The sequence below is a fragment of the Phodopus roborovskii genome, unplaced genomic scaffold (assembly GCF_943737965.1).
Source record: "Phodopus roborovskii unplaced genomic scaffold, PHOROB, whole genome shotgun sequence".
NCBI lineage: Eukaryota > Metazoa > Chordata > Mammalia > Rodentia > Cricetidae > Phodopus > Phodopus roborovskii.
The window spans coordinates 2,649,613-2,665,217 of record NW_026126485.1 but is presented as its reverse complement, the minus strand read 5'-3'; the positions used below and the strand labels follow the sequence as shown (position 1 = coordinate 2,665,217).

Here is a 15,605-nt window from a genome sequence, read left to right as displayed (position 1 = left end):
TGGCCCCACACCCATGTGTATCTGGGCAGCATGAATTGGGTTATACATGAGAAGGGGTTGAGAGGAGCTGGAGGGGAGACTGGTAGGTAGATAATGAACAAAACACATTTAGACATGTACAAACTTCTTAAAGATAAAATCACTACATTAAAAACCAACACCTACAGGTAGCTGGGCTTAGAGGCAAAGGTATACTCTGGTAGCTAAGACAGGGAGATCATGATGACTCAGTGCTTGGAAGTCCAGCCTTAGCAACTTAGTGAGGCCATGTCACAAAAAATAAAATATGCAGATATGACTTAATGGTAGAGTATTTGCCTAGCATATAATCTTCTACATGCAACCCTTAGTGTAACAGCAATAAACAAACAAAACAAAGCAAAACCTTGCTTACAGCAACAAGAGAATGAATCAATTGTTTCACTTAAGTCCTGTATTCCTGGGTTTATCCAATTGACTATTGGATAAAATGAAGAAGAAAGGGCATGGCGATCTAGAAGACAAGACTGCTGGAAGTGAGGAGGAAGAGAGTAAAATTTGGGAAGTGTTATAAACGAGGAGAGGCCAGGCATGTTGGTGGACTGGATAGTCAGATGAATCTTGTTTGTTTTAGGATAGCTTAGTCTACATAGTAAGTGCCAGGATAACTAAGTGTACATAGTGAGAACCTGTCTCAAAAGAAAAAAAAAAGAGAGAGAAAGAAAATTCAGCACTATTAAAGGACTTATGATAGGGACAACAATTGGATTGCTAGAGGTTCAACAACTTAGGATACATACCCAATGGCAATGACTCATGTTGATGTTGGTTTCGAATAGCAGCTATTAGGCTGTGTCCTGGCCTGGCCAGCAAAGATGCTCCTCTGTTTCTAGAGACTTCTGAGGCCTAGTTTAAAATAAAAGTGTAAGATTGGAAATCTGTCATCAATTACAGATTTTCCTTTAAAGCCATTTTTTTCCTGCATAAAGTTAAAATATGTTGGCATCACCTACATTCAGAAAATAAAGTTAAAATCCTTCAAGTGATAAAAGCCAAGTAAATATTAGAAATTGAGTAAGTGGAATGTTGGATATGTTAAATTATGTTCTGTAAAAGTGATTGTGTTAAATGTTATGGATATTAATCAATGAACTGACCAGAAACAGAGAAATAAATTCTCTGTTAGCACAAATAGAAATGTAGGTCTATGATTTTCTTTTTTGGAGATTTGGTATTAAACACGAGATGTACCTGCTCTTTTCGTAATGTTGACTATCCACAAATAGCCCTCTTAGTTTAGTATCTATTATTTCAGTCACTGCTCTGGTTTTTTTCTACATTGTATTTTGATTACCACAACTTTATAAATATAAAAGCTAAGGTTCCAAAAAAAGGTAAATTTAACCAAAGTTTTAAACTGAGGGAGTGAGAACAGGGATTTTAACTAATATTTGACTGCATGGTGTTTGTTTATATCAAACCCCACTACCAGACTGCATCCAATACCTTGGTTTGTGTTGGAAAATTTGACAAAACCTCCTGTGACAAATATATTTGCTTAGCTTAATATCCATTTTCTGCCATATGTATTTTGTTCCTTAAGACCTTAAAGCCCAGCATTGTGGGGCATGATTGTAACCCTTGATTTCTTGAAATGGAAGCAGGGGATGGGAAGCTGGAGGTTTGCCTAGTTCTCAACCAGTCCAGGTTACTGGGTGAGACCCTTTCTCAGAAACAAAGTAAACAAACAGAAAAATGAGACCAAGGCAGTGTAGATTTTCCACTTTGGAATATGTATCAGGTATACTGGCTATAATGTAGTATTTGAAAAGTATGGTAATTAGACCTTAATATATTTCAGAAAGTTGAAAAGAACACTTAAAAAGAGATTAAACAGTCACAAAAGGAGCCATGTTACCCAAGATGTGGCACTTGCTAGTACAACTTTAAGCCATACTTCCATACTCTATAGTGACATCAACAGTGCTCTGGTATGCAGTGTGCTGCCAGTTTAGTATCTGACCACAGTGCTCTTGGCTCCTGTTCCAGCCAGGCTGTGAACCCATCGCTTTCCCCCCTTGTGGTCCTTCCCATTGCCCATAGCTTACTTGAGAGACGAGGAATTAGATTCTGTGCCACACTGGCAGACTTTTCACTTTGTAGTCAGAAACCAGCCTTCAAAGCTGGCCCTGCAGCAGCACATGCCAATCTCAAGTAAATGGACACAACTCAAAGCAGTGGATGAGCTTTGTTAAAATGGTTATCCAGTATTAGTCCCTTCATCGATGAATTCTTCATCAATTAATAAGCTTTTCTGAGACTGAAGTGATATGGCTCTTTTCCTTTGAGGGAATTATTCCTGTTCACATTAATGTGTGTTTTAGATACATCAATGGTTGACTTCTTGAAGACCACTTATATGTGGATGAGTTACAGACAGAAATGGTAGAAATAGATACATCTGAAATTTGAGCTTGAGAAGACTGGGTGACTGAATGCAGGAGACTCCTTTTTTCTCATTCTAAATGAAGGTGTTGTAATGTTGTGTGTTTCACTGAAATGAATAAGGCTGTTAAATAGAAAGTGTTCCCTCCTATTTCTGGATCCATGCTGAATTAGTCTTATGGGTACATGCTTCAGAGAAAAATGGTGTTTCCATCTGACCTCACATGCTTACTGGGAAAATTAACCTAGATTGAAAAGTTTAAGAAGTCAGATGAATTTCAGACATCCCAAAGGCAAATGGCTGAAGATGCACGTGCTGTGGGCCAACGATGTGCAAACAATGCAGGCCCTGTAGGCGCTCTTGTAGGAATGCCAAGAGTTGGTACTGGATGGCTACAGGCTTGAGCTAGACAACAGAGTGGTTGGATGTAAGTAGTCCTCTACTGTAAGGGGACCAGGGGACTTAAGGGAAGAGGATAATAGTTTGAAGAGTAAAGAATGCTGAGATACTAACACTAAGTTAGAACTTAGCATGAGCCAACATGCTGGGAGCACCAAAGCACTAACACTCAAGGGAGACTCATGTGGATCCCCGTAGTCCCTAAATCATGAACTCTGTAGGAGTTCTTGTGTCCTCAGAGGCTGAGTCTTTGTTTCTTCTGGTGTGCTGCCTTTGTACCAGCTATTCTCTGCTTCCTAGCTTCCACCTGTTACACATCTACACATCTGGTAGGGGCAAATCTACCAGACAGAGGAAATGGGATAAGGAGATAAGTGGGCGAGGCTTGAAAATGTGATAAATAGAACCCACTGGGATTAGATAAATTAGAAAACAGAAAGGTGCTTGGTGCATGTTAACTCCCTTTTATTACCATGGATAATCTCTCAGCTAATTCTTGGCTGATAAAGATGACAGTTTTCCACTAATAATGATAGTAACTGAATTGTTTGAGCTATTCTGACATACAATTCTTACAATAAGAAAAGCAAGTGGTACCCTTGGTCAGCCTTTCTTTTTGAATAGAAAAGGTTCAAAAAATATTTACTTATCAACTTATTTTTGTGTGTGTGTGCGTGTGAATTCGTCCATGTGTGCATGTATGTGTGTGTGTGTGTGTGTGTGTGTGCATATGTATGTGCATGAGTGTGTACACAGGCACATGCCACAATGCATATGTGAAAATCATAGGACAACTCTATTGAGTTAGTTCTCTCCTTCCACTTTGTAGGATATGTGATCAAACTCAGTTATCAGACCTGAGCACAGGTGCTTCACCTCTTGATAAATCCATCTTATTGATCACAAACATTTTTAGTATTTATACTTTCAGATAATTACTTGTAATTATAAGAGATCTGTATCTTTTTTTAATTTAATTTATTATTTTACATGTCGATCCCAGTCCCCCCTCCCTCCCTCCCTCCCACCTTCCCTCCCTCCCTCCCTCCCTCCCTCACTACCACATTTTTTCCGTAGGACCCAGTTTTCTTACTACATGCAGTTTCTCCATATTACTACAGACTTTGACTCAATGGAATTAAAAGCCTTGGGTATTTTAAAAAATTAAAATGGAATATTACAAGTTGATGCAGAAGTTTTAATTTATCCTCTATAATCTCAAGACAGTATAACCTTTACCCTTTGAAGTGCTATTAAAGTACCACCAGGGAGGGATGCTGTATACACTGAATTAGGAAGCTGGGATATTGATTTCTGTTGTCTAAGAATATGCATGAGTATTAAGGGTCTTGACAGCTGCATAAGGTTTGGAGACATATAATATTCCTCTTCATGTAACTACACACTCATTTTATGTGTAGGGAGAAAAAAAGAACTGCATTCAGCAGTTTCCTAAAACAATAACATCCAAGAAGTCTTATAAAAGGCAAGTTGCCACACAGGCATTAAGCCCTGAGTTTCCTTGGTGGAAAACAGTTGTATATCTCAAAGCCCATGAGAACCTTCTCCCAAGAAAGCATTCTTGGGAAGAATGGCCATTCTTCTAAACACACACTCTGGAGGTGGCGGTTAGATGGGCTGCTCCCTTTCCAGCTTCCCAGCAGATGCCATGGAAGGTCTATCTAGAGGGACACTCTGTGGAACAGATAGGTAGGTGGGTCCCTCCTGCAGCACTGTTTTCATGTAAAGGCAATGGATATGGTCCTTCAGAAAGGCAGCAGCCTTTCATCGTTCCACAGAAAGTAATCATAAGTGATATACGAAGACAAAACCAGGAAGAGACTGTAGGACGGGGACAGAGAAGTCATAGGGCCTGGTTCCATCATCTTATTCCCCCCTCCTTTTCTCTCTCAATTCTTAGTTCACGATTGTATTACTGAAGTTCTCTCTGGGGTATTATGGAGAGGTAAAATTCCAAGTCAGTCATATACTGAATATCAGCGATTTTGGACTTTTAATAGCATTTTCAGTTGTCAATAGGAGCCTTTGGATCTCCTATATATATGTAGAGAACTCTTGACATGTTTCCTTTAAACCAGATAGATTTTTTTTGTTGTTTTTTGTTTTTCGAGACAGGGTTTCTCTGTATAGGTTTGTAGACCATGCTGGCCTCAAACTCACAGGGCTGCCTCTGCCTCCTGAGTGCTGGGATTAAAGGCATGTCCATCACTGCCTGGCTAAATCAGATAGCTTTTTAATATTGGTGATTTGGACAGAGGAAGGAAAAGAAGAGGGGCATTTCTAAGTAACTAAATAGGCCCCCCACAAATTCTTCCATTGCAAAAACATGCATATGTCTTCATCTCTCGCAGGACAGGCAACCCTATATCATGAAAACTAAGAAATTAGAATTTCTTTCTGGCCCCAGAGAAAAGACTTGGGGACAAGGATTCAGGGGCACAGAGATCATACCTCTCCAGCACTGTAACTCCGGAGTCTCTGGAGGTGTTGTCGATGGGTCAGATGACTGGGAAGGCGGCCATTCTGAAGAGGGATTCGGGGATCGATGAAAGTAGTAGCTCGACTGTTGTGGTCCACAAAGAAAGACTGCAGATGGACAGTAAGACAATGCACTGTGAGAGATGAGAATTCTTACAGGACTCAATTTCTTAGTTTTGATTTCTATGGCTGTGATAAAATATTTGAAGAAAAAAAAAACAACTTAAGGGAGAAAAGGTTATAAGAAAATTTCAAATTTTGTGAGCATTTCTTCAAGTCGTTAAAAATCTTCTAACACTTCATATAAAGTCCCTCACAGAACCGGGAAGGGACAAGTCTCCCAGAGCACAGGGGAAGTGGGGGAGCAGCAAATGGAGAGAGAAGTAGGAGAAAAGGAGGGAGAGGAAAGGAAAACATGTGCGACCAGGAAGATTGAGCCCGCCAACTAACAGTTTGAGCTTCCGTGGAAGTGAGATCAACAACTAACTTATCCATGGAGCCCTCAACTAATGCCTGTTGGAAACAGGAGCAAACACCCATACATAAACACTGAATCGAACTAGAACCCAGATGCAGATGGAGAGGACAAGACCAGGCAGCAGAAACACATAGAGACAGCTTACCTGAACAAGGAGGAGCTAATGGCCACTAGACTGATAGCTGGGAAGCCAGCATGGGACTGACTCAGGCCCCCCTGATTATGGGTCTCAGCCAGAAGGACTAAGCAGTCTAAGGGACCTCAGACAGTGGAGCCAGGATATATCCCTGGTGCACAAAAGGACCTTGCTAACACATCCCCCATGGAGGGATAACTGCCTTAATCTAGAGACAGGAGAGAAGCCCTAGTCCCTACTTCACATGACTCATCAGATCTACATGACCCTACTGGATGGCATTCCCCTACATATGGAATTGGGGTGGGGGGATGGGAGGGGAGGGTGGTTAGAGTGCATGTGAGAAGGCAGAGAGGGTAAAAGGGAGGGAAGGAGGGAGGGAGAGGGAACTGGGATCGACATGTAAAATAATAAATTAAAAAAAAATGCTCTGACTCAAAAATTTAAGTTCAAGGACAAGTTACTGGGGAAAAGGATTTCTATTTTTGTTTCCACAGAAAATGAAAAGCTGTGGATTCCTTCTAGACTAATGTGGTTTGATCAAGCCAGACTGCCTGAAACAGAATACAAGGTGATCCTTCATTCAAAACAGCTGGACAAAGCAGACTTACAGACTACAGCCAGGATTTCTGCATCTTCTTAGAATCCCCCATGACAGCGCCCCTTACCAGCAGGAAGTAGTTTGGAAAGAACGACGCCCAAATTCCCAAATATTGTCTATAAATGTTTGTTTTCATTTAAATGGACTTGGTTATAAAAAATAAATAAATAAAAAAATCTTCTAACACAAAATTGAATGAGCACATGGTATTACATTCAATGGTTGTATAGTAAGTCAGTCCCCTTCATTAGATGTTCTTTCACTGCTTTAAAATCATGAACCAATAAACATTCTTGCATGTCTTTTTTTTAACCTTGAATTTTTATTTTGAAGATAAAATATCAGAAAAGTGTTTCCCTTTCTCCCCTCCAAAATAAATAAATAAGTTATTTTGCCTTTGAGTATTGCTTTATTTTCTAATTTACACTTTAAAAATTTTACTTACAAAATTCAAATCTCTCAAATTGTTAATTGGAGTCAGTCTTGTAGGTCTCTGGACATTTCTTTAGGTTCAGTTTTCTCTTTAATCCTATAATGGCTCCCTCTTTTATGTTCTCTCTCTCTCTGTGTCTCTCTCTCTCTCTCTCTCTCTCTCTCTCTCCCTCTCCCTCCCTCTCTCTCTCTCTCTCCTGTCTTCTATTCCTCCTCTGCCTCAGTCTTCCTAGTCCCACGTGCTTTCCTCTCCTCCCCCTCTCTTTCTCCTAGTTCCCTCTCTACTCACTGACTCTCCTCCCCCACTCATTGTGTGCTCTGGAGAACTTGTCCCTTCCCCCTTCTGTGAGTGGAAAGGCTACCATAAATGTCCTTCCCTGATAGTGAGATCAGCAAATAACTTATCCACCATCATGGAGCCCTCATCTAGTACCTGTTGGAAACAGAAGCAAACACCCACAACTAAACACTAGAATCCAGATACAGAGAGGGAGGACAAGACCATGCTGCAGAAACACAAAAGAGACAGCTGACCTGAACAAGGAGGAGTTAATGGGTCCCCAGACTGATAGCTGGGAATTCAACATGGGACCGACTCAGACCCCTTGAACATGGGTCTCAGCTAGAAGGCCTGAGTAGTCTAAGCGACCTCAGACAGTAGAACCAGGATGTATTCCTGGTGCACAGAAGGATGTGCACATGCGGGCACATCCCCCATGGAGGGATACTCTATTAACGTAGAGACAGGAGAGAAGTCCTAGTCCCTACTTCAAATGACTTGACAGATTTAGATGACCACTTCTGGAGGGCATCACCCTACATGTAGAGTGTGGGGGGGGGGTGATGGGAGGGGAGGGTAGTCGGGGTGCATGTGAGGAGAAGAGAGAGGGAAAGAGGGAGGGAGTGGGAACTGGGCTCGATATGTAAAATAAAAAATAAAATTAGATTAAAAAAATTTCAAATCTCTCAGTCACTGGTCTCCAAATATCAGTTGAAAGTGTGTTATTTTCGGTTTGTTTTCTGAACTAAGTAGAAGATGAGATTGTAACTGGTACTGTTCTCAAAGGGCTCTGTTCCCCAGATCATTTCTTCCTTCTCATTTATTACACCGAAATGTCTTGTGGCTGTTCCTACTTCAGAAGTATGCATTACTTTTAATGTTGGAGCTTGTGTCTGAGGTCACTACTCTAATTAATGCCCATAGTTTTTGTTCTCTTTAAAGATATCTCACTATGTAGCCTAGTTTGGCTTAAACTAATGATCCTGCTTCAATAATACCTGGAGTGCTGAGATTATAGCCATGTGCCAACACACCTAATTGTATTGAATCTTTTAAAATGTTTATTGAGATTTTTAAAATTTTTATGTGCAAGAATGTCTTTCCTGCATTAATATATTTACACCACACATGCCTGGTGCCCACAGAGGTCAGAAGAGGGAGTCAGGTTCCCTGAAATTAGAGTTACAGATGGTTATGAACCACTGTATGGGGTTTTGGGAACCAAACCATAGTCCCTTGCAAGAGCAGAAAGTGCTCTTAACCGCTGAACTATCACTCCAGCCTCCTATATTGCATCTTTATTTTTTTAATCATATTATTTATGAGTATAAATTTTTCTCTGACCCTATTTGATAATTATAGACTTGAACTATTCTTTGACTTTGCTGTTATTATTTTCACATCATATTAATATTTATTCTTTTATTTTAAAACTTTTGAATTACTGTTTAGATTTTTTCTGTAAGCTCCATTCAGTGTTGGTCACCCATTTCAAAGGTGTTTTTCACTTTAGTTATGTAAGTTTTTCTGGATTCCACCTATGGAGATAACAGCTTACCCAGTTTTTTCTGCCTATGGAAATGTGAGTTTGCCGCTGTGTCTACCTGTTGGCATAATTGTTATGTTTGACTTATTTTACTTTTTGTAGGATTTTTTTCTAAAGAGTATAAGATAACGGTTTCTTTTTAAGTTATGAAAACTGTGTTTAGTCATTGTTTGCAAATTATTCAAGTTGACAAGTACACATTCCTTTCTTGGTCTCATTTCTTTCTCATTATCTTATTTCCAGTCTTGCCATATTCTTTTCTGCCTTTTTCATACATATTTTCTGTATTTTATTTGGACTTAATTATGTATTTTAAAGCTTTATTACACAAATTGTTATATCTCCTCATTTGATTAATTTCAATATTCACCACTGTCTTTCTCTTACTAAGATTTTTTCTCATTTGATTTCTCATTTTGTTTCATTAGTGATCCAAAAGGAGAAAGGATTTTAGTATTTGACCAAGTTGGGTAAAGGGATAGGGTGAACTCAGTCATTGTCCATGGGTGACCACAGTTTGTTTCTAATACAGAAGGTAGAAAAGCCTCTTCACAACCAGATTCATAGGGAAAGAAGCGATGGGCAAACAGCAAGATGCAGACTTCCTACTGTTTCTACACCCAACACAAAGGCATCACAGGCATACATTTTCTGCTTTTGGGGCTCCCCATCTGGCTTACCTATTCATAAATACATAGCATCTATCCTGGGCATGTCTCAGCTTGCATGAAGCTATGAGTTTATCAGTTCCCTTTTCTTTGTTTAAATTGACCAAGGGGAGGAAGACATACTGTAGACCACAGGATTTACTTAAAAGACCCAAGTACTCTCAAGAGACTAGAGTTTGTTTTCTGAATCCCTCTTTCCACATGTGAGAAGTTCGTGCAAACAAAAGTGTGCATGAGAACTTCTTCACTTTTAATAACATGTCTTGAATGCAGTGCCTGATATTATTCCTACTTTTCAATTGTTTAATTGGCAGAGAAAACAAACTAGTCAAGAGCCCAATAACACTATTGTTACAGTAGCACTATTGGGCTACAACCTTTTCTCATCCATGTCTTATAGTCCTTGCTGTGATGATTTCTATAGTTTCACTTTGGGATGGGAAATTTGAGGTGTCTAATTTTTATTTACTCTGTTATAAGTTACTTTATGATGATTGCATGCCGATAAAGCTTTCAAAACTGTCAAAAATAATTTAGAAAATGAATAGATATAGAATTGATGCTACTTTGCTTATTGTTTTTAAAATTCATGAAACAGTTGTACATCTTTATAATGTATAAGTTAATTAGGTTTACAATAACAGCATGTAGGATATCTGAATCTTCTTCGAATCCCCCAAGACAGCGCCCCTTACCAGCAGGAAGTAGTTTGGAAAGAACGACGCCCAAATTCCCAAATATTGTGTATAAATGTTTGTTTTCATTTAATTGGACTTTGTTATATAAAATTAAATAAAAAATACTCTATATGCATAAAAAAAAACAATAACAGCATGAACCCAATGAGTCTGCCTCTTTGAACACTTTATTATTAGACAGAATTACTACATAGCTCAAGCTAACCTCAAATTCATGACAAATTAATGCCTAGCTTGTAGGGATGCATCCTCATGCTGTACCTAAAGAATTTATTTTAGATTAGCCAGGTTTTGTTCTTATTATTTGATTCTTTAATTGATGTTAACATTTAATATTCAATTGTTTCTGCTGTTCTTTTTATTCTTCTTTCTTCTTCAGGAACCTCTATAAGTTAGTCATCCACATATAATTTTTTTTGAGTGCCAGTTATATGCTAGGCATTATTCTTGCCTGTAGGTAGATCTTTGAAAGTCCAGTAGAATTCTGCTGTGAATCCATCTGAGTCTGGACTTCTTTTAGCTGGAAGGCTTTGTATTACCATTTCAATCTCATTTGTAATGGGGCTGTTTGGGTTGATGATTTCTTGGCTTAATATTGGTGGTCTGCTCTAATGCTTCCTTGTTAATTTCTGGTTCTGTTAAATTGGGTCCTGTCTTTCTTCCAGTTAGTTGGACTTAGAGTCTGTCCATCTTTCTTGTCTTCTCAAAGAACCATCTCTACATTCATTGATTTTTTTTTGCCTATAATCTTTGCTTCCTTTTCATTAATACATGCTCTGATTTTATTAATTCTTACAGTTTATGTTTGGGTCTGGTTTGTTCTTGTTTTTCTTTTTTTTTTTTTTTTTTGGAGACAGTTTCTCTGTAGCTTTGGATCCTGTCCTGGAACCCACCCAGTAGCCTTGGCCTTGAACTCACAGAGATCTGCCTGTTTCTGCCTCCCAAGTGCTGAGATTAAAGGCCTGTGCTACCAATCCCTGACCTAATTTTTTAAGTTGTATCATTAGTTGTTTATTTGTGCTCATTCTGACTTCTTAACATAGGCACTTAGAGCTATAAATTTCCCTCACAGGACTGCTTCCAATGTATTGCAAAAGTTTTGCTGTGTCGTGTTTTACTACTAGGTTGCCTTGTTCAGCCTTAATAGGAGAAAAATGACCATTTTTCCAAAAGTTTCTTGCCTACTCAATGCAATTCAAATTGAAAACTCATTCTTCACAAAGAGAGAGAGAGAAAAAAACATTAAAAATTTGGAGAAGGGCAGAAAGCAGTCATATTCTTTGCTAAATGTAACAAGAAGAGTCTCTAGGGCACCTATTAATATTCCCCTCCTTTGAGGCTGGTCCACTACCATTCAAATCAGTCTCAGTACCACTGTCTTCCATGCATATTAAGCCCCTCTTAAAGCATTCAACTATTTCTGAATCCAAAGTCCCAAAGTGCATATTCTTCCAAATAAAATAATAGTCGGCCTAGCATAGCAACACCCCAGTCCATGGTATCAATTTATGTCTTAGGGTTTTATTGCTGTGAAGAGACACCATGACCACAGCAACTTTTATAAAGGGAAACATTTAATTAGGCTGGCTTGGGTTTCAGAGGTTTAGTCCATTTTCATCATATCAGGAAGCATGGTGGTGTAGCTGAGAGTCTACCTCTGGATCAAAGGAAAGCTTGAGAGGACTAGGAGGTATTTATTATCTTGTTGGAGTAGGTGTGGGCTTGTTGGAGAAAGTGTGTCACTGGCGGGGGTAGGTTTTGAGGTTTCAAAAGCCTATGCCAGGCCCAGTCTCTCTCTCAGCCTACAGATTAGGATGGCACTCTTAGCCACTTCTCCAGCACCTGCCTGCCTGCCTCCATGTTCCCTGCTACAATGCTTCCAGCAATGATGATAATAGACTTAAGCTCCTAAAACTGTAAACAAGCTCCTAATTAAATGCTTTCCTTTATATGATTTGCCTTGGTCATGGTGTCTTCACAGCAGTAGAACAAGTGACAAGGAGAAGTATTAGGAAGTGTGGCCTTGTTGGAGGAGGTGTTACTTGGGGTGGGCTTTGTGGTTTAGAAAGACTTGTGCCATTCCTAGTGTTTTCCTGTCTCAGGATGTGAACTAACTACTGCTCTAGCACCATGCACATTACCATATTTCCTGCAGTAATAACCATGGGTTCTAATGCTTGGAAACCACAAGCCCCCAATTAAACACTTCCTTTTTATAAGTTAGCTTGGTCATAGTAAAGTAACTAAGAAATAGGCTGTTGAACAAAAGCACTCAATAGAAAATTTAAAGTTGTAAAGTGGATAGCAATCCTCAACTAAGCAGTTTGTTATTCTCCTAGACAGCAATGGCACAGTCTGACTTCTATAAGGAAGAAGTTAAGAAGTTACATTATCTCACAATGCAGTGTATGTGCACTGCAGAATGAGTAAGACACCTGATGTTGACTGTCACCACCTCCCTTCTTCCCTGGGGCCAATATTACATCCCTGAGACATGTAAGCCTCTTCTCCATAGTCTTTCCCCCACTTTCTTCCACATCTGCACTGGTGAACCAGGGTGTTTTTTGAAAGCCCCACACATTGATTATTCTCACCTTTCCCTGATGGTCAGTTTTGATCTCCCAACCACGCGGAAGTTCTAGTCTTGTATCTGCAAACATGTTGATGAAATTCACCAGGTCCCGGTTATGCTGGTAGCGTTCAAAATTGCGAGCATCTCGTCGGACTTTCAGAATCATATGCTTCAAGCAAGTGCTACTAGTAAAGACCCGGTAGGCACTCTGAGACAGTTTGGGGGAAACAAAGGAAGAAGATGTGAAATTAGGAAACACTGTGCTCAAACATGATATATTGAGTCCAACTTGGAGGTGATTTGTGTGAGCTAACAATGGAGATTTTAGAAGCAGATATAGTGCTCCACATGGAAATGTGCATTCAGCATCCATGGGCCTATTTGGTAGGCCAAGTCTACCTAACTGTTAGAGAGCTTCCTCCTCCTGTCAGCCACACTTGGCGCTGTCAGGCCTCACTGTACATCTCTGAGCATCACTATTCTCCCCATTTTCTTCTCTGACTATAGAGCTGTGCTTTTGATCCTTTTATATATTTAACACACGACAATTTATCATAATTGAAGTTGGACTTCAGAAGCCTATCATTCTAGCAAATCTTATGTAACATCTTCAGGTGAGGGAATGAGAAGAAAAGACCATCTTAAGTCAGTCAAATTATAATTTTATGCTACATACATACCTGTGTACTCACAGCAGGAGTCTCATTCCCTTCAGTATCTCTCTGAGACTGCCAAAAATTCATCAAGCTATCTAGATGGTATTGGGAGGGGCACATGAGTACTCACATGTGCCCATGTATTGTGATGAAAGAACACTGTAGGAGGTTAGAGAAAGTTGGTGCAGTGCTTCCCACAGCCCCAAGACCCACAAGAAGCCCAATATATAGTTCAGAGGCTTCAGTGTCTGGCATACTTGTTACCCTTTATGATTCCCCACTACATCACTGAGGATTTGCTCTAACTAAACATATTTATTTCCTCTTTTCCAGCCACAGCCTTTATCATTGCATCAAAATACTGAACCTGCCTCAAAGAATCCCTACTAACTCCAGTGCCTGAAATAGAAACCCCGCAGTATCCCTTGAGTCTTCATCTGTTACTCACTTTGTGTTATTAAATGACTACATATCATATCCAAACACCATTGACTGGCTTCTCACACAATCCCTCTGAGCTAAGCTATTTCTCCCCAGTCTCCCAGCACCTTATTGAGTTTGGGATTTGATCAACTTTTACTTGATTGGTTGAATCAGGTTTTAGTCTTGGACTTCTCAGCACTTCTCTGAGATTCTGCTAGAGAAACACTTCATCCAACTACCTAGTCTTCAGAGCTAGGGTCTGAGAGCAACATGGGCTCCTATGGCCAGTTGAGTAGGCTGGGGACCTTTTCGGTTTGCTGTGCTGCTGAGTCTTCAGTATTTCTTCCATGTCTGCCACCCACAGTGTAGCCACCTTGTAATCCTGGCCACTGCACCCTTCCTTACACACATGAAAGACTCAATTCAGCCTCTGCCTCCTGCCTCATGTCTCCCCAGCACTCTGCTTGCTCTCAGTTTGGGCTTGACCTATCTCATAAGACTGATTGTCTAACACATTTGTCTTCACAAAATAGACATCTACTGATGTTTAGGTGTCTCTCTATCCTGTTTCTGTGATTCCAGTCTATAGGTCTGTGCCCACATTACAAAGAAGTTTGTGAACTAGAAGAATTAATGAATACTATTAAATTATGCAATTGCTTTATGGAAAATGCTTCAAAAATTCAATAACAAAAACATACATGTAAAACCAAATCACAGTTAATATCAATATATCTTAAAAATATACCAAAAACTAATGTAGGTATTATCTTTAAATATTTTTAATGAAGATGATTTTCTAAAATGGTTAAGGATGGAGAATATTTGGCTTCTTTATATTCCTGGTTTTTTTTTTTTTGTTCATTTTTTGTTTGTTTGTTTAGATTTAAGATCAGTAAAAACAACATGTATTTGTTTCCAAGGAATTTTCACTGATATGATCCTGATGTTTATGAATCTTCCCTTCTTTACTGGGAGACTCAGATGGAAAAGAAAGATTTAAGTTCTACACACACACACACACACACACACACAAAACACACACACACAGAGGCACAGACATACGGACACACACACACACAGACACAGAGACATACACACGCACACACACACACACACACACACACACACACACACACACATGGCCATGTATTTGAAAAAGAGAAAAAGGGCTATGAGAAGGTTTGAAGGAAAGAAAGGGAAAGGGGTAATGATGTAATGATATAGTAATAATAATAATAATGAAACAATTAAAGATTCCTTCTTTCCTAAGCTCACAGAGTAAAATTCTAGCTCCTTTGTCTTATTAAATGACTGCATAAAGCTCGTTTTGGGTTTTCAGGAAGCAGGTCTACCTTGTCTGTTTTTGGAGTACTCACATAGTTGGCATGCAGCACAGTGAAGAACTCAGGATTAGTGATGAATTTGACTGCTGGGGACTGTAGCAGCAAGGTGATTTTTTGTGAGTTGACTGGAGAAAGTGACCCTTCTCGTCTCAGATCTGGAAAAAAAAATAAGCAAATCAATGGAATATGTTGGGTGGAAAATCCTCCCACATTGAGTATGTCTCTTTCCATAGCAGAACATAGATCCCCACAATAGACTCTTGATTTCTCATAGTGACATGACCATGCCAATAATGTCAAGTGTTCCTTGTCCAAAATGCTTGACTATAGTTGTGTTTATCTGCACAAGATTTGCTCAAGATTGGGCCCATCCACAATTCGTCATGGATGGGGGGAGCATCCCAAGTCTAAGACCATCCATGAGGGTAGTTAACAGTTACTGGGGA

General features: G+C 39.5%; 1 protein-coding gene across 1 annotated transcript in view; it reads right to left on the bottom strand.

Moving 5' to 3' along the window:
* Nucleotides 1-15,605, bottom strand: part of Hecw1 (HECT, C2 and WW domain containing E3 ubiquitin protein ligase 1) — a 245,792-nt gene that overhangs the window by 32,278 nt on the left and 197,909 nt on the right. Inside the window, 4 exon segments of the mRNA XM_051194725.1 lie at nt 780-885; nt 5,297-5,431; nt 12,757-12,942; nt 15,193-15,314. Of these exon segments, the coding sequence (XP_051050682.1) occupies nt 780-885; nt 5,297-5,431; nt 12,757-12,942; nt 15,193-15,314 (549 nt within the window).